General features: G+C 44.5%; 1 protein-coding gene across 1 annotated transcript; it reads right to left on the minus strand.

The window, feature by feature from the left end:
- Positions 1-7,561: 7,561 nt before the first annotated feature.
- PtA15_15A220 (uncharacterized protein) lies at positions 7,562-8,415 on the minus strand (the record flags this gene model as incomplete). Its single annotated transcript, XM_053163405.1, has 3 exons — positions 7,562-7,759; positions 7,835-7,901; positions 8,249-8,415. The coding sequence occupies 3 exons, from the start codon at positions 8,413-8,415 to the stop codon at positions 7,562-7,564; spliced, it is 432 nt and encodes a 143-aa protein (XP_053027383.1).
- Positions 8,416-20,372: the final 11,957 nt, after the last annotated feature.

A 20,372-nucleotide genomic window follows, 5' to 3' on the forward strand; every position in this document is an offset into this window, starting at 1 on the left:
TCTACATATGTCCAGAGAAGGACGAGAGGAAGCTGAGGAAGATGAAGCGGATGAAGATGAAGCGGATGAAGATTGCAAGCAAGATCGTAAAACCCCCACTCTGCAGGTTTCACAAACCCATCACAGACCCCCCTTGAACCAGCAGCCCTGAGCTTCCCTGGCTCAGCAGAGACCAACAACTGACTATCTCTCATGCTGAGCTAGGTAAGCCTTTTCATTCTTCTGTTTTCTTTCTCTGTGATCTCTCCACAAAGTTGTATATAGCAGAGACCAATAACTGACTATCTCTCATGCTGAGCTAGTCCCAAAATACCATCCCCCCATGTTGGTATCAGACCTGTTGAGACCCTGCCTCCCCTGTGCCAGCACCAACAGTGAAACCAATGCTATACAATACATGTATAGTATTGGTTCTCCAATACAATGTATCAGAAGTACAGTGGGTTACCTAATGTTTTTGGCAACACATTTTTTAATATAGAAGCCCAGGCCACAGAATTCCAGTCATGAGATTGGCTACAGGGGTGGAGAAGAAGTTCCCAAGAATGATTATGAAATAGAAAAACGGGTTTACTTTGCGCACAGAGGGAAACTCGTAGCACACGGGGATTTATGTGGCCTTGATGTTGCTTGACATCAAGCCCCCCTCCGTGTGTGCCCCAAGCTGCCCCCAAAAAACAATCCGCACACAGTGACAGGCAGCAATAAAATCATCCAGCTTCAGACCGGTAAAAATTGGTCATCAAGGTCCTCTTGATGACCACAAACCAGCTACTGGGGGGAATCAACCCTTCTGATTCCGCTACATACCAGTCATTGGGAGGACTCAAGCCTCCCAATGACTTGAAAAGACGGGTCATTGAGAGGAACAAACCCTCTTGATGACCGATTTATTCCGGTTATCAAGGAGGATGTGTCCTCTCAATGACCAATCTATGCCGGTCATTGAGTGGATGTAACCCTCTCAATGACCAGGACCAGTAATTGAGTGGATGTAACCCTCTCAATGACCAGGACCATTCATTGAGTGGATGTAACCCTCTTGATGACCGGGACCAGTCATTGAGGAGGGTCCTGATGACTTGTGAAGACCAGTCATTGAGAGGAACAAAACCTCTCAATGACCAATCTATTCAGGTCATTGAGAAGGATGCATCCTCTTGATGACTGGACAGTCTATGCCGGTCATTGAGAGAAGATAAACCTCTTGATATGTCTATTCTGGTCATCAAGTGGATTTAATCCTCTCAATGGCCAGGACCAGTTATCAAGAGAAATCAAACCTACCATTCATTGAGAAGTGAATCATCTGGATGATTGGTAGAGACAGGTAATCAAGGAGTGAGTCCTCTCAATGACCGCCTATTATGTTCATCAAGAGCATTCAAGCCTCACAATGACTGGTACTACTACCAACTGGTCATCAAGGAGGATGAGTCCTCTCAAGCACCTGTCTGTTCTGGTCATCAAGAGAAATCAGCCCTCTCAATGACTGGTACAGACGGTCATCCAAAGGGTTAGATCCACTCAATGACCTAAAGAGACTGGTCATGGAGAAGACTCATTCTCCTCCATGACCGGTCCTGGTCATCAAGAGGATTAAATCCACTTGATGACTAGTCCTGGTGTCAAATAGAAAGCGGGACACATAGGTCAAGTTAAGTGTCCGGCTTCCTTCTAGAATAGTTCCGGGCTTGTTTAGTAGTTGGCACTGAAACACCGCAACGTACAAGTCCCTTCAGCACTCCTCCTTAAGTCTGATAAGATCCCCCTAGTCTACAAAGGGTTCAACTTTTCCACTTCCACACACAAGAACTCCACAAAGGTATGAATTTAGGGTAGATAAAAACTCTCCGCACGCTTGTAATCCATAAGGTAACACACCAGAAAACAGCTACTACAATTTTGGTATTGTAAGAGTAGTAAGTAGAATGCTAAAATAGTGAGAGAAAAGCCGTCCCCTAAAGTCCCATATCCCCCACTCTCTCCGCCCCGCAGTCCTCCATTACCCACCAACCTTGTCTGCATTCCCCTTTCCCGCACTAACAAACTCCGCCTGCATCCCCTCCCAGCCTAGCACATCTCCAACACCTGTTCTCCCGCACCCCGCGACTAGCCTCCGGAGTTAGTCTCTACCCAGCGCTTCCACCCCAATGTCATCCACTGATGCCCTCCGCTTCCGCTGCCCCGGTTCAACCTAACTCCACGCCGCTACCAGTCCTTCTGTGCGCTCAATACGCCGCAGTCCTACTCCAACTCTCAGCTAAATCTCCGTCTAGGCCGTGGCTCAAACACCTGTGTTGGTCCCCCAGTCCGCGCCCGCCTCCGCCCGTTGACTTTCTGCATGCTTTTGTTTGGTTGTACATTCAAGGTTCCTTCAGAAGCATATAAGCAAGCCTGCTTTTCTACTCCCTCAGGAATGCATAAGCTTTCCACTGAGCTCAGCCTCCCTCCCTTTCTGGCCATGCTACTTTGTGGGCATTCTCTGATGGTCCGCCTATTTATACCACCACACCGGTCATTGAGAGGATTGAATCCACTTGATGACTAGTCCCGGTGTGGTGCTCCATTGGCGTGACAATGCCAAAAGCACATTGTAGAGGTATTGGGACAGCATAGATACAGCTACCATTCATTATAAGAGGAGGAAGTTATATATAATACAAGCAGTGTATGTGTTGATGGGAGGAATGGATTCATTACAGGCGGATGGATGAGGGCTAGTGTTAGCACGGACTGAATGGCAGACTAGGATCATGTAGGATGGACGGCGTGATCAGGGATGGAATGGAGGACCATGACTAGGTAGGATGGCAGGGAGGTGGAAGGGTGTTATCAATAGAAGAGGTGGAAGTTATTGGGAGCACATGTCTCAACCAGGAATGGAAGGGAGGATGGTGTGGTGTATCAAGTAAGGCAGTGTTATAAGGGTATATTACTTGTATAAGGGTATATTATCTTTATAAGGGTGGTATATTACTTTATAAGGGTCTAGGATTCAGTATGATGGGATATGGATGCAAGTATTAATTAGGGAGGAGGAAAAAGGAAGGATGGGGCAAGGTGGGAGGAGAGGCTTTGACCCCCAATATTCTGGATGGAAGAAGGCAACAGCTGGACATGCAGGCATATGGTAGGTTACAGAAGGTTGTTTGGGTCACCTAGCAACACATGATATCATGCAGTGCAGCATATGCAGGCAGATAAGGTGTTCAAGGAGCCTGCCTGCAGAATCAATTACATCATTGTTTGGCAGGCAGTGCAACACATGCATATATTGCTGTGCAACTGATATCCCCTCCTGCAGAATCCATTACCTCATTGTTTGGCAGGCAGTGCAACACATGCATATTTTGCTGTGCAACTGATATCCCCTGTAGAAAATAGCCCTCACAAGGAGTTCCCCTGGAGCTAAATTCCCTCACCCTTCAATATATAAGGAGGCCTCTTTCCCCCCCTCATCAGATCTTTTCCCCCATCATCCTACAGAGGTTTGGTCACAGTGGTTAGTTTAGTTACAGTGGTAGTTTTAGTGGTAGTTTAGTGGTAGTGGTAGTGGTAGTGTTAAGTTTGAGTCAGTAGTAGTAGTAGTAGTAGTCAGGAGCTCTAGTAGTAATTAAAGTGCCTTATCAAGAGATTGTTAAGGAAGAAATTATTACCAACTTCATCAACAACAATTATAACAAGTAGTAGTAGTGTAGTAGCAACCAGGAGCTCTAGTATTGATTAAAGTGCCTTATCAAGAGATTGCTTAATGAAGAGATCATTACCAACCTTCTCATCAACAACCCAACATCAACAACAATTGTATTTTACATAATTGATCCCACTGGATTACATTATCCCCCCATCATCAGAAGTTGTAACAGATCTGCAAGAATAGTGATTTGAGGAATCTAGGTCTGATAGAGATTACTATACAAAAGTAAGATCTATCTTGGAATCAGCCACATCTTTATAAATATTGATTACAAGACTCTTAGTTATTTGCATAGTACCATTAGAGGGGCAGGTCTTTCAAACCACCCGTAAGTTGTAATAGCCTTTCAACCTATTAGCAATTTATTTCCCCCTCAGAGGATATTTTCACCAAATAAAACATTTAGTGTCCCACAAGGGTCCCTACACCGGTCATCAAGAGGATTAAATCCACTCAATGACTAGTACCGGTACTGTCATTTTATCCGCCAGCCAATGCAGATGTCTGAGATTCTGGAAAAGCTTGGCGGATCCCCATGGCTAACCCCCCCCCCTCCCCCCCTCTTCCTCTGTTCAAATTCAATCTGGATGCACTGACCAGCTCCCCCTCCCACCCCCTACCCATTAAAACCAAAGTGTGTGGGGCAGGAAAATGTGAGAGTCTGATGAGACTCTTCACTTAATATTGAAAAGGAAGACCTTTGAAGATTTGGGCTCAAGAGAAAACATGGGAAAGACTGATTCTTGGTAAGGAGATGCCTAGAAACCAGATATGATTGTATTCCTAGCAAGAAGTTTTTTATAGCTTGTTATGATGAAGAAGGGAAGGGGGGGACAAAAAATGACCACTGCTGAGACTGCAGAAACGGTTACAGCCGGCATAAAGTTTGTGAATGATAGACTTAGAGTTTGACCAGCCCAGCGCATCCTCAAAGGTTGTGGATTGATGGTGTTGAGAGAGATGGTGGCGGCGGCGCCGGGGGCAAAGGGAAAGGAGAGGTCAAGTCTGTAGAGAAGGTACTAGCGGGACCTTGAAGGAGAGCGGCTTCAGATAGATCTTAGTGGCAGCTTTGCTGCTTTACTTCAAGCCTTGCATTTTGGAGAGTTCCTGTAAAAGGTTCACCTACCAATTGTGAGGGGATCAAAGTAATTGTGGACCGTTGCAAGGGCTGTGTGGTTGGTTGCGTCCAGGTGAGGCCAAATAGTGGTGAATATAGTATACAGGATTGAAATTCTCAATAGCTGGCGTGGTTGCTGTCGAATCAATTGTGGTTACAGGGCCGCGGCGTGGTGTGGTGTTTGGGTGATGGGAGCAAGTGTTCTGGCCTGAGTGGGGAGCGGCGAGCTTAAAAGGTGGTAGCTTGGCGGTGTAGCTGTTTCCCCAGGCAATTGGAGATGCTGCACTTCCAGCTATCTGTTGTCCCCAACCCCTCCACTTTTGCGTGTGCGCAGTCTGAGGGGCAAAGAGTGGGCCCCCCACTGCTCAGCAACCTTTGCTGTAGGCCGGGGGCCTTCACATCCAACCTTTTTGACCTGCGCGCTTGACGCGGGCTGAAGTTTGAGCCTGGGGGCACAGCACTGCTGATTTTGGAAGGCTAGGTTGAGCATTTAGAGAGCTACATTTTTTTAGTTTTTGATTCATATATTGATTGTTGCGGATTTTGCATTGGTTTTTTGTCCAATGGAGAAACCCATGTTTTTCTTTTTCTCTCATTCTGTGTATTTCCAGGGGGAACCCTTTATTTTTTTATGGTTCTGGCACATCTGTGTCTTTAATAAACTTGGATAGCCTATATATAGCAAATTGGGTAGTAGCCTGATCCTCACATTCACCCACTGGACGGCTACAGTCATTGCCTCTTTTAAATCAGTTTCAACTTAATCCTTACAGTACAGTGTTGTATTTTTGCTTGTCTGATAAAAATCAGCCATTTTGATGTTGTAACAAACCAATCTGATCACATCCAGCTTGATCAAACAATCTGAGATTGCTGGTTTCAAAATATATCCTTCTGGTTGGGCCAACCTTGGCATAATCACAAAAACACATGCCAGTGGAAGCAAGGTTTTTTTTTTGGGTACACAATTCAAGCACAAGATTTCAAAGAGAACTACATTTTAGACAGACTCAAACAACCTTAGTGTTAAAGTGCTTTAGAGACTCTGATTTCAATGAGGACTACATTTTTTTTCGGATAGACTGGTGCTTATTTTATATCTACTGGGAGTCAGAAAGAGACAATAACTGCAAGAAAAAATTTCAGGCTTGGTGGGTAAGCCTTCAATGTCATCAGGTAGGTTGGTGATTGTATGGGTACCGTTCCCATTTTGGCAGTCTTTTTCGAGGATCAAGTGGGCAAAAGCAGCTTAGTAGGCAGCAACAAGGATGGGGGGCTTGATGGTTGCCTGCTCGCCGGCGCGCTCGATCCACCGCAGGATCAGCTTGATGCTTGTATACTCCGTTGGGAACCCCACACGCCTAGAGATCTACAACGCCGGCGTAAAGATCTCCTCCATGCAGCCCGCCAAATTCTCCCACAGGTGCCCGTCTTTGATCATCCCTGAGGATACCATCAGCGCCAATCCTATATAATTGATTCGAGCCAATCAATTCTGCCTGATCAACATTATTCTTGCACAAAAAATTTTGATAGACATGAGATGAACAGGTAATTAAGAAGCCGGGACCGACACGTTGGTTGCGATAAACCGCAGATGCCTGTCTTTGATCATCTCTGAGGACACCATCAGCGCCGATCCTACATAATTGATTTGAGCCGACCGATCTCCTGATCAGCATTCTTCTTGCACAACAAATTTTGATAGACATGAGACGAACAGGTTAAGAAGCCGGGCCCGACGGACGTTGGATCCAATGAACTTGCAAGTTGTTTGGATGGCGGCAAGTAAGATGGTCAGGTCACCCCTGGCCTGGGGATTTCTGGCTTGAGAGGGATTTCTGGCTTGAGAGTTAAGCAAATGGCAAGTGCTTGAAAAAAGGTGAGGGGGCATCGTCGAGGTGAGTTTGAAGTCGTCTGCTTCAAGATAGTTGGTTGTACTCACAGTGTGATGATCTCCGTGCCCATTTCCGTGTCGTTGATCTGGCCGTCCCGCAGCAGTTTGGCGAGGAGATCGAGCTGCCTTTGCGAATGGTGCGCAAGCTGAGGGGTGACGGGGGGATGGGGCCAGTCTGGATCAAGCAAGTTTCTGGATCCTTCACACCACACAGGGTCTCTTCGAACAGCTTGAGACAACAACCAAAGGACTGGCAGGATAAGGGGGCGCTGAGTGAGTTACAGACCTCCGGCAAACCCACTACCTGATGGGTCATCCAGACCATGGAGATTTTGGCGGTGGCGGCGTAGGGACGAAAGACCATCGGATTGGATCTGCATCTGGTTTGGTGTAGGCGGTACTGAAGTTGATGAGTTTGGATTTTGACCAAGGGCCGGGAGAAGGGCGGCATGTGTGGGATGGGTCGGGCCTCGGCCTCCTAACCACAGCTTCCGGATGCCGCGGTCAACGGCTGGATTGATGATGTCACAATCCTCAGAATGTGTGGCACAAACACTGGCGCAAACTGCTGCACAGCAGGATAGCCCATAACGTTGCCATGCGAAAATTTTCAGAAAAGACCAGGCTTTGAACAATTCACAATATTATATCTGCAAAGAAAAAAAGAGCGGAGGGCTGACATTACCAACTCGTGTGGGGTAAGAGGATGAACTAAACATGACTCAAGAGAAATTGGTTTGCAATTTCTATGCTTAAAAAATGAGAAATGCAGTGCGACTAAACAGAATGATGTTGAAAGCTAAATATGAATGGTTGAATAAAAATGACGGCCAATGAGAAGTATCGGTTACCAGCCAAAACCCTTAGCCATCTGCTTGTTGCTGACGGGTGTCCCGGCGGTGCTGTTGGTAGTGACCTTGGCGAGAGTCTTGATGTTAAGTCCTTTGACCCGCATGATGTTGGCGATGGGAACGGCAGTAGCTTCTAGGACTGCCGAAGCGACAACAATGAGCATGAATGCTGGTAGAAAGTTGAACTGCATAGCCTGTTTCATAATTTGTAGAATTCAGGTGTTAGCGTGAACCAAGGGAATGGATTTGACAGCGGCAAGACGACTCACGAACTGAGTATGTTGCTTGTGTGGTGTTGGATTTTTTAAAACAGACTGATCTGAATCAACCGAAAGTCTACAGCAGTCTCAAGATTTGGGTCAGTAAATAAACTAGGATGATGTGCAGGAGCACGAACGCAAAACGTGAACAAATCTTCACGTGAGACTTACATTTGTCAGGGGGATGGAATATGTTGATGAACGCTTAAAGGATCGCAGTGGTTGGTCGGATGGTTGAGGGGGGCAACTATTGGAGGGAGATGCCCGGGTAATAAAGGCTCGTGGAGCCCTCCTAACGCGCCGTGTTCAGTTGGATTTTTTTTTTTGCCTCCCCATTCCCAACTAGACCCAAGGACTCCTGAGAGCAAGCTCCTGGAATCTGGATGCACCGGAGACTAATTCAGTCGAGCGCGTCTTTCCGACAGGTTCGCGGTTTGAGTCACCTCTCCCTGCCAGTTGAGGCTCAACATGGCAGGGGCTTTCCATGTGTCCAGATCAATCTTTCTCCAAAGTCTGATTCGATCGACTGCGCCCTCCACAATTCTGAGATCGCGCTTAGCCATCACTTTCGTGGTGCAAGTTGCGAACATGGGGAACTGGCCCCGGGATCAATGCACAGTGAAGCCGAGGCTGAATTTTCTCTTGGGTCAAATCACCAATGGGTTCTGCGCGATTTTCAATTGCCGCTTTCTCGGTTTTGCGGCATACTATTGCGAACAGATACTGAAGCCCCTATGCCAGCTTGTATACAGTCCCGGTCCAAACGTCGCTCGTCAATCTAGAAAGTTTACTCTTCGGATCCTTTGTGTCATCAGGCCTCGTAATGAAAATCAGATAAGTACAGTTGGGAAAGACTGTGAAATTTTGGATTTCATAACCATATATGCAGTTCCAGCCAGCCAACAGACAGCAGGGGAATACGTGTTATCTAACCAGCCAGAATACGAAATATGCGGCTTTTCGGCTCTTGAACCGGTGACACCGTGTCTCCTAGCTGTTTCCAGTGAGGCCTGTTCTCTCCTTCGTGATTCAATATTTTCCGTTGGTTCCCCCCGAGGAGGTCCAAGTTACCATCGTCCTTTTTCGACATTAAAGCAGAATCTCAAAAATCAAGCCTCGTGAGACCGTGGTGAGAGGCCGGTGCTGCCTGATGTTCTCCTCCGTGGGCTTGAGCGACAGTACGAGCACGAGCGAGCACGTATGCCAAGATCCATTGATACAATCATCAGGATTTGATCAAATTGTAATTGTGCCCATAGGTGAGTTGGGCTCTGACGCATACGAACACCCCGGCCTAAGCCAATTGGATTGGCCGGAAAAGCATGTGATGCTGACTTGGGGTCGTCATGCCGGAACATTCGACTTTGAAAATCATTTGATCATGAGATGCCCGGGACCAAAACTGCAGTTGTTTTGGGCCACCTTAGAAGCGTCACGAAAGCACTTCTCTCACATCGATGGAACAGCGTTGGACCTCTTTCTATTGTGTGCTTTGTGGATGGTCCACACAATTCTTATGTATGTATCTGAGCTGCGCCGGTCGCGTTGCCATCCGGCAGAAAATATGTATTCGCGTGCCAAATCCTCGGCTGGGCCGTGATGACACATCTTTGATTGAGATAACCCGTCCAAATTACCCAACTGGCAGGATTCCCGTCGGACTGACTATTCTGACAAGGCCTGGCCAAATTGAAGGGTCCTGTGCTAACCAGTCTATCCCTAATTAGTCTCTCCTTGACCCTCCTGTGAATTTAGGTTCCCCTCAAGGAGGGGCTTATTTGCAAAGTCGTAAATCTGTGAATCTGGGATCCTAAAAGGTATTTATTTGCCTGACAGAGCTCAGTGATAAAGGGGCACGCTATGTAACTAGACTCAAGTTCCTTATCGCAGGGCAGGTCGCAGTGGTCTCTCGCAAAATGGCACGATGAAAGAAAGGACTTTGCAAGAGGAACTTGGGGATTTAGAGAGGCCTCTAGCCTAAGATTCGTGACTTTGTCACATAACATTTATATTAGCGTTGTTTTTATTTCTACAAATATTAGATTTGCTTCCGAGAAAGATAGGTCTGCATCTTACTATCAGTAAGCCATCTCTAGAGATTGTATTCCTTGTTTTAAAAACCCCTTTACCCTTCACACTTCTTGCTTAATCCTCAACATTTACGCAGCCTGTAAAATGAAGTTAAATGACCTAGTTCACAATGTTGGTTGCAAGCCTTGGGTGAGAAAGCATCAAGCAAGACGGGCTTGTTGCTTAAATTTGACGTGTATGTATTTATATTGGGTAACAATTAGCCTCAAGTCAGAGTCCAGAGCTGTCCAGAGGGCTTCAGATTTCAATTTTGGGCATACACATATATTAGGAAGGTTCACGTAGACAACTATAAGGCCATTTTGATCAAATTTCAACAGTAAATTTCCATAAAATTGTCAATTAGTGTTTCCAGAATAAGCTGAACAGGTTACAGGAATTGCATTTTGTTTTAAAAACGTGATGAAAATGGTCTCACAAGTCCCAACATGAACAGTCCTAATAAAGCTGAATTAGAAGCAAAAAAAAAAAATCTAAATAGGTCACAGCAGTTTGGATTCTGGAAGAAATGAATTGATACTTTTGTAAATATTAGCACAAGATGCCTTACAAGCTGTAAATGTTTTATGCTTCTGCTTATTTGTAGTTTATTGAGATCTTGTTTAATTGCACGCTCTTAAAAAACCAGTAGTAGTAAAAAACTGAACACAAAACAAGTTAATAAAATGTATGATTGAATATAAACAACAATGTGTATTTGAAGAGTTTTTTACCTATGCAAGTGCAAGTTAAATGTGACGACAGACTGTTTGAGATGGCGAGACTTTGAGGTTAGGAAACTAGAGAACAACAAAAGAACACTGAGTCAACAATAATTATCAATAACGTAAACAATGAATCCCAGCTACCTATCCTCCTCCCCCTGAATGCTTATCCCTGGATAAGTTGACGTTCACGGATGCTATTGATTGACACTGAGTGAATTGAAGCGTCCAGGATGAGTATAGGCCTTGGATTTGTTGATATCAACGACTTTGCCTTGTGTCGATACCGGGTTTGAGTTATGATGATGTTCTTGCAGTACTTGGACTTTTTGGCTCTTGTTGGTTTGGTTCTAGTTTTTTGCTGCCGCTTAGAATTTGCTCGAACTCAGGTTTCATTTCTTCATGTGACATGTGACAGACATTTCATCTAACATTATTATACCCCCTCAACAAGGAATATAAGACAAGAAACACTATTAATGTTTAGTCTAAGAATAAGTAAAAACTCTACAATATAAGGGGGTTGCTTTGGTTGAAGTTGAATGGAGATTTGGAATTCCACAAGAATAAGCCATCTGCAGCATTTCTGGATCTTGTAGGCTCAACTTATGGTTGATTGTTACAAGTCTGACTCTGACCATGCTCCAATCAACCTGATTTACATATGTAAAATTTGCAGATTGTAGAATTTTTTGCAATTCTGGTGGTATATATTTCTATCATGCCCCCAGTTACAGCTCATATGAATGGATTGGTAAAATTTTGAGACAAGAATTAGTGCAGCAAGCAAGAAGATGAATTATAATGAAGGGAGTCACCAAGCTGATCTAATTCTATATTGACCCAAAGCTTTGAATGATCAAGCACTGCGAGCTGTTGACATAGTTGATAAATTCAAATGTGTTGCCAGTGTGGTTGGCCAAGGCTTCAGAAGCGTCAAGCTTTGGAACACTCCTATTATGGAGTGTACTTTGGAAGAGTTCAACTTCAGACAAACTCACAGTCTGAGTGTAGAAATTTCAAAGCGCTAGCCAAAAAATAATAATGCAAATCCGGAAAAAGGGGCTCAAGAAGTTGTGGCAAAGCTAGTGGCACCACAGCAATACATCAGCATGAGAAGATTGAGGGGGAAATAAGATGAGATTCACGAGGCATGTGCTATCCATTTTTGTCTTGAGCCTGAAGGAGTCCTGTCTCATCCTTGCTTGCCTTTGCAAAGCCTAGCAACTGAATAGTTTTATTTCCACCTGATCACTTCCCAGTGGAGGTCAGTGGAATGCCCAGTTGTCACCCATGGGAACTGACCTCTTCTCAATTCAATGCGCTATCATTCTTTCTGTCCAAACCACCCCACACAATTTCTGTGTAATCAATCCAGAAGCCAGTCCACTTTTGTACATAAAAACAACTCAACAATTGGTTATGGAGGCGCAGCATGACTTTTGAACCTTGGTGACTTGAAAATACTTCAGCTGTCTTCCAAACATGCGGGATTTATGCTTGTTGGAGTTCAAAGTTGCACCCGGAATTGCAGGAGGACTTGATCAGCGGACTTCCCATCCAGATCCACAGATTGTTCAAACTTCAGAAGTGGATATGTGGCGTTTAAACCTTTGGGGTACCCAAGGCCTTTCAAATCAACCTTCATTCAAGCACCAAAATGAAGGTGCCCCCAGCGGCGCAATTTTTGGTCCTTGTCATATAGGGAACAGGAATCAAAGTTTGAAATATTGAATTCAATAAAGTATTTTTGCTAGATGCAATCAACTTTTTGCATTGAAAAAGATACTTTAAAATCAAGATGTAGGTATATTGATTGTTGGAATCCAAATCACCCTCTCATGAGGAGTATCTTTGGTGAGTGGTACTTGTGTACAGTTGCCAATAGCTCATATTGAACACATTGGATGACTTCAAGTTCTTGTCAAGATCTGAAGGCCTCCCGGAAGGGATCTAGAGCTCAAAAAGCTAGATTTCCTTGCAAGAATCTAGACTTCTCAGGTCTTAACCAAAATCTTTGGGGGTACCAAATTGCACAGGAATTCCTCAATTCTCTATGATTTCAACTTGAGACAGGTAATCTGCACAAGCCAAATCACAAGAAGTACGTCTTGTGCTATTGTGCTGAGTAGTGACACAAGCCATGCTACCACTAAAAAATCAAGTGATCATTGATCACTAAACTCCTTGTGAGTCAAAACCTTAGATTTTTTCAAAACTCAGCTGGAAGATAAGCTTATTGTTTTTCTTATTTCACAGATCAAACACCAAAATCTCACCCAAGTCAAAAGATCAAAGCAGTAAGATGATTACAATTCAATGGTAAGAATTTCATTGCTCTTTTTCTTCAGTCTGATGAGAAGCTTCTAAATTATTTACTTCTCAAACAGCTGAACAAATTTCATGTATGTACCGTGTTAGCTTGCCAATGATTGGCAAAAACAAATATAAATCAAATTATAAATTTACTCAATTGTAGTCAAATGAATACCATAAATTTAGTCAAGTCTTTTCTTAAATACCCTGCTACTGTTAGCTATTGATAAAACTTTAACTGAAATACTACTATTGATTGTTCTTGAAGAACCAGATCTCTTTCTGCTACTCATCAACAGTGAATGCTTCATGTGCCCACAGGAAGCTGGGAACTTGTGTCAAGTTTGGGGCTACAGCCACGGGTAGGTATAAATATTATGTATGTAGCTTCCAAAAAGCAAGGCCCACTAATCAAAATATCAGATTTTTTTGTTAATCTTGATGCACTAGATTGCAAAATATTATGTGCCCTTAGGAGTCAGAAATACCAAAAACATCACACCCATCTTGTAAAGGGATATTCTGATTCAATAAAACAACTGATCAATTTATTCACTCCCCAAACTTCAAATAACCCAGGGTCCAAATATGCTGCATGTCAACTGCTGGCAGTTTCTAGAGTTTTTCATGTAGTGTACCAGACACTGGGAAAAAAAAAAATAGTCACTTGATGGCAAGTGACATGATGCAGCTTTGTTTTCAGCTCCAACACTGCTCCAATTCTGCTCCTCTCCACCAGCACATCTAGGGCTCACATTAAAGAATCTGCCATGTCACCCAGGTGCAAGAGGTACCCGGGCACTGCACCACTTTTTTCAGAAAAATGGGCACCCGGCACTGCATCTAGCACCGCCTGGCAGGTTCCGGAGGTGTACCAGCGGTACCTTGCTTATTTTTTGCGTGTCAGATCATTCCCTAAATGGACAGGCCGGCCACGCCTTGTTTTATTGTCTGTTTGGGTGCAAACGGACAGGACAACAATGGCAGAGAAGGCTGAAGCTGGCTGGTGCGGGAGTCTGGGATTTGGCTGGAGCCCCTATGGGGTGTGGGGCAGGAGCCCCAGTCCAACCCCTGCCGGTCCACTCCCATGTGGAGGTGGGGCGGTACTTGGGAGGGTACCCGGGTGCCTCAAACAGGCACCTGGCACCGCATCCGGCACCCTCTGGCGGGTGCGAGCTGGGTACTGCTTCTTGGGTCTGGCAAGAAGCAGGGACCCGCTACTTTCAGCGGTAGCGCAGCGGAACCATTGCTGCGCTACCCCTTTTTGAGCTGGCCGCGTAGCGCTCCCCCACTGCCAGCCAAAAAAGCGCAGCCCAGCTGCTTTGGTGGCCGCTGCGCAGCGCTGAAAGGAGTGGCCCCGCCCGCTGCGCTACCGCTTTTTGGGTTGGGAAAAAAGCAGGGCCCCGCTATTTTCAATACATTTTTGTCGTTGTCATTGTGTCAAGATTTCCTTTGCTTTGATTTATTGTATTTAGGTATTTATTTCATTACTTTATTATTATCATTAACTGGTATAACAATTGTTCTATTTGTTTTCAAGTGTATTACTGCTATCGAGTTCCTTTGGCTGACCGCGCAGCAGTTCCCTGCTGCGCTGCGCTAAAAGACCGCTTTTTTGTAGCACAGGGCAGCGTTTCAGCCCTGGTGCAACCCAACCTAGCTCCCTGCAGAGGGGAATGTGCAAGCTGTGAAATTTCAAAAATGAAAATTGAAGAGGTAAAAAATAACTTAACTAAGTCCCTCCCAAGGGAGGCCAAAGGCCTCCCTCTGGGAGAGACTCACTCCTTACAGGTGATTTTGGCCTGAGAGTTATGCCCAAAATCCTTGCCTTTTTGCGCTAAGGTCCCTGTACATTGCTGTCTTTTTGTAATCACCCCGTACATTTACACTAATACTCATCAGAAGCGTGGCTATCTCCAGCCACCTACTGGTGCATTTTTTCTCCTTCCCAAAATTTAGACACAAGGAATGTAAACACAAAAAACTTCATTCTGGCTAGAACCAACAACAGATACTGTTTTGCAATCTGGCTCCCACAAAATTTGGAGTGAACAGCCAAAAATGCATGTTCCCACACACATCCTGCAGCTTTTTGACATTCTCAAATCTGTCAGAGCAGTGATTCCTGGATACCTGTCAATTTTTTTCCTTGAGGCAAGTGCATGGATTTGCACTAAAAATGCTGTTTTAACAATCTCAGGGTTGGCTTTTGCCATCCACCATCTTTGATGGATCATTGTGAGTGTGGCAGGAGAACTTAGGATGACATTAATGCATCAAAAATTAGACAAGATGTTGATATTTCATCTGATCCAAAAAAAATGTTGGAATCCTTGGAGGTGAAGGAGCTATGAGAACATTCATCAAAATTGGTGTTTTTGGCCTTTGCTCTCAGTCCTAAATCACCAATACTGCATAAGTCCCTCTGGTGGAGGCGCTTCACACCCCCACCTTTGGACTTAGTTAAGTTTGAGGTAAACACAGGTTTCAAAGTGGGAAATCCATCAGATGCTCTTGGTTTTTTGAAAACTTTGGGTCACACACACAAAAAACAAGACATGGCTGAAGCCCCAGGTTTCTGCAGGACATAGCACAAGTCTTCAGCCACACAAAAAAAGGTTGGCCAGGTTTGTGCACCTTTCCACCCTTTTTCTTAGTTTTTTTTTCTCATGTATATAAATTTTTGCAGTTTTTTTTTTTTCTTTCAGTTCATTGATTCACAGCACTTTCCTTTCTGACTTGTTTTTCATTCATTGGCTTTTGTTTCATATTGGACCGACCACCGTCATATTTTCCAGTTTGATGATCATAAGGGCAACAATTCCAAATGACCCTGGTTACACACTGGCAGTCAAGGCATCCATATTGATCTCCAGTGATAATACCACGACACTGTTTCTGAGTTCGACTGATGGTTTCTGTACAGGCAGTGTGGTGGGTAGTTGGGTGCAAGCAATGCAAATGAGGGTTGGGGACTTCAGGGTAATTCTTCTTAACTATCTCGCGCCACAACCCCAAGGAGGAGAGGGGGGGTGGTGTAAACCCTCCAGAAGACAGGTCCAGTGTCTCAGGGGGTGGCTCAAACGATCCACAGTGCGCAAGTAGGAGTCGGCTCTTGTGGATAACTGGGAGTTGCGCTTCTGTCCCTCCAAGGGGTGCTGCGCGGAGGGCCTGTAAGACAGCAAGTATAATGCTGACACAATACATAGAGGGGTACGCAGTATGCATGGGGGCTGTGGAGGGCTCGAACCAGTGATGGCCTGATGGGATCGTCGACAAGGATTATTCGGCGTTAAACCTTATTTTTACTGTTTGGAGAGCGGACCGTGGCGTGCAGAGAGCGCATAGGGCTATTTAAGGTTTGAGCTCCGGTGGGCATACTATTTATGCATACAATCATGGTCGACCTGACTTCGGCTCAGTTTGAGCCGAGGTTCTCAAATCTTGAATGGCAGCCGCCTTTCTGGAGCGGGCAGGCGCAGGTTTATTTTTTGTTTTTTTTAGTGGTAATTTTGACACTATGAACATTTAAGCATCTGACTACTTCCGAGTAGGAGAGAGGAAGAGAGGATTTAACATAAAGAGATTGTTACTTGAGCCTCTAACTTAAGTCCCCGCAGGGACCCTCCTTCGGAGGGTTCGCTCCCCCGAGGAGGAGGGACTTAGCTAAGTTAGGCGACCTCCGAAGGAGGCGAGCTTAACTAAGCCTCTCCGAGGAGGCGCGAACGGGAGGGTGCTCGCGCCCCGCGAGCACAAGGAGGGACTTGTGTTAAGTTCGCGAAGGAGGAGGGACTTAGCTCAGTTAGCTTGAGCCTTGACCAACTGCATATTACCGCTGGGAAAGAATGACACGGAGCTCATTAGACTGCAAACCCGACGAAGCCGGCGGCAAGGCCCATGCCGGCCAAGCAACAGCCGACGCATTCGCGTGCAAGCAACTAGCGAGTCCAGGACCGACGAATCTACTCCGAGCCATGTACAGTCGGACCTCTCTAACCGCATACCCCTCGGTGGAAAGGATTTGTTATGTGGTTAGAGGGGTTATGCGGTACTAGAAATTGTCTGTCTAGGTGCATATGTATGCCCTTAGAAAACCTGTCAAACCACATAATTTTATGTGGTTTGACAAGTAATCTTGTTTTTTATGGTTTTAATAGAGCGGTACCAATCAGACAAGAAGATGTTATTTTTTATGTTTTCTAATAGGCATTTAAGTGTAATGAAGTTGAGAAAAAGACGGGTAGAAGAGCTTGTTTACTACAAGGGATTAAAAAAATTGGTGATGCTGGTTTGAACACCATTAAAATGAAGATCGTTTAATATTTTTTGATGATATTTTTCTAAAAGATTGCTGAGCTTGTTTGCTTCTCGATTATCTTTGCCATCCAAATACAAAAGAGACTTGGAGATTATACTCGCCATTTCTTTTTTTGATGGTCGCACAGTTGGGATTTCTCGTTCATCGTCGGAATCAGGAATGCTATTGTCATCTTCTTGCGCTTTAACGAAGTCAAAAATCTCTTCAGTTGTCCAGATTTTTGTGACAACATCATCCTTGCCCACCAGGTTAAGCAGATTCTTGATTGACATGCGATTGGCCGGTAGAACTAGGCCAATTGACTCTAAAGTATTCAGCTGAGATGATATGAACGATTTGGCTTGGTCAATCTCTTTGGTGCTGGAAAGAGAACATATTCAGTCTCCAGTTAAGATATCAATGAATGATGCTTACATTTTTTCTGCACAACCATTAGATTGCTGCTCAGTGATTTGAGTTTTTCCCCAGCAGTTTTTAACTGTTTGACTCAAGACACTTTGCCAGGCCTTCTTGGCCATCTTCATTGCGGTGAGCTGGTTTACAGTGAAAATGTCTTTCACTGGAGTCTTGATGGACTCGGTCTCATCAGAAAAAATTGTGATCGTTTGTGAAATAGCTTTTTTGAAATAGTAAGACTTGAAACACTTGATGATTCCAGCATCTAGTGGTTGGACATGACTGGTGAGGTTCGGAGAAAAAAATTCTGTTGAGTTATGGTTCTCAGGTTTTCTTTGTTCTTTTTCTGCTTTACACATTTCATCCACATGTTACACCTAGTTTCACATGTATGTAGTATACCTGGGCCCAGCGGACGTGGAAGGACTCTTTCCTCATCCTTCCACTACCATCTCCACTCGACCCGCATCGTGTCTGCTGGTCTCAGGTACAGTAGTCTCATCTTTCCTTTGTTTCTCTCTCTCTTCTTTGCTCTTTCTCTTTCTTTTCTTTTCTTTCTTATGTTCTATCCATATCTGATGTGCAATGATACCATCCTTCCACTACCATCTCCACTCGACCCGCATCGTGTCTGCTGGTCTCAGTCCGCTGGTCTCAGCTCTGTCTAGCTCATCAAATTCAACTCGGATGTTTGATACACCGCCTTCTGGAATGGTGTGACCGCTGAAGTTGTCTAGCAAGAGCAGAATGTGTTGTTGTTCTTCCTTGAGCTTAGCATTCCACCTCTTTAACCAGTTTTCAAATATTTCCGATGTCATCCAGGCACTTGAATTGAATGCATAATTGTACCCGTAGTCGCGCGCATCCTTCTTCAAAAAGCATCGAGGCCGTTTTGCTTTTCCAATGAAAAGTGGATCGGTCTTCTCACTTCTGTCAGCATTGCATGTGAGAGCAATGGTCATCCGGGTCTTGTTACCTTTAACGCCATGAGTTCTATTGAATGCAAGACCGGTATCTGGTGGCATCCTAAAAAGATAACAAGAGTTAACAGCATGCACAAGACAAATGTTAAGCAATTCAAGCTACACAGAAAAACATACGAGTAGAAGAGACCTATCTCATCCATGTTAAAAATATCCTTCAGCTGAAATTTTGAGGTAATCTCCTTCATTCTCTCGATCTCCTTCTCAACAACACTGATATCCACCGAAGCAGCCTCGCCGTGTTTTTGGTACGCTCTGATTTGATGGTGATTCTTGAAAGAGTCCAACCATCCCAAGCTTAAATTGAGCCAATTGTTGGACGGTATTCCGGCTAGACAAGCGAAGTCTCTCCATTTTTCTTTCATAATTTCGCCTGTTACTGTTAAGTTGAGATGCGTTGCTTGCTTCAGCCATTCAACCAGAGCAGCTTCCACCTGAGGATGCGAGATTGTGCAAATCCTTTTGCTGGCGGGGTTGCTTGTTTGAGAAAACTTTGATCTTATATTTTCTTTGTCCTTCAACCATTTCGAAATCAGTGGTTGTTTTATCTTCAGATGCGGATAAACGGTTGAAAAATGTAGAGTGGTCTTTGATTGGTTCTTGCCGTTTTTATAGTGCCAATCAAGCACTTCAACCTTCTCATTATAGCTAGCATTACTAATCTTGGAGTTTGTTGTGGTTTCAACATCTGCTTTGCGTTTCTTAGACAAAATAGCAGCTTCTTTCGAGGCAGAGTTATCACGTGTTGTTTCCTTATTCTTTCCAGATTGCTTTTCCGCGGTGTTATTTGTCTTCTGCTTCTTTGCTTCTTGTTTTTCGTCCTTTTTCTTTGTATCTTTCTTTTCTTCCATCGCAGCTAAGTTCTTGCAGCAGAAATCAAGTATTTTGACAAACGTGCTGACTTCGGTTGACTCAAGAGCGTAGAATTGCTAACAGATGTCGGAAGTGAAGATATCTTATTGATTAGTAACTCGCCATCAACCAGGTTTCCTTCACCGTCCATCCATTTCTCCTCCTCTTCTGTTATCAGTTCGCCGTTCTTGAGTTTTGAACGTAGTTTATCCTGTTTCTGTTTGTATTGAACCTTCATTGTTTTGAAGCTTGCTTCAATGAAGTCTAACCGAATGTCTTCCAAGTTCTTTGTTGCATCGTTCACGCTTGGTCGTTGAGGCAAGTCGTGGGCATAGAGTGTATTGCCAACGCAGGAAAGATGAATTGAAGCTGGGCTGTCTTTCAAGAGCTCTAAAAAGCTATCAACAGATTCGGTAGGCATGATGTGGTACTTGATTATTTACGGAGTGCCTAATGCTTGATCTGAGGTCTTTGGCAGAATAAAGTGACTCAGGGTGACTCGGGCTCGACTGGAGACCATGTGGAATTTCATTATGTACATACAAGAGCCGTGACGGCTTGCTTTCCCTTTCAAAATGAATGCTTTCTTGTATAATCACCATCCATCAGGGTCACAGACGTGAAGGGAAGCCATTGACTATCTCATGATACAATTTTTTTGTGTGAGAATATATGCACTTGGACAGATAATGTTCCTTATTTTTTGCAAAAAAAGGTATGTGGTATGCCGTTATGCGGTATTCCCCAAAAATTTGCAAATTTGGCCCGCACCAACTACGGTGGACCAAGATCAGTATGTGGTACAGGAGGTTATGCCCTTAGACAAGTATGCGGTTGAGGAGGTCCAACTGTACTTCCGATCACCCTGGTCGGGAACAACCCAGACT

Source organism: Puccinia triticina, chromosome 15A, assembly GCF_026914185.1.
Source record: "Puccinia triticina chromosome 15A, complete sequence".
NCBI lineage: Eukaryota > Fungi > Basidiomycota > Pucciniomycetes > Pucciniales > Pucciniaceae > Puccinia > Puccinia triticina.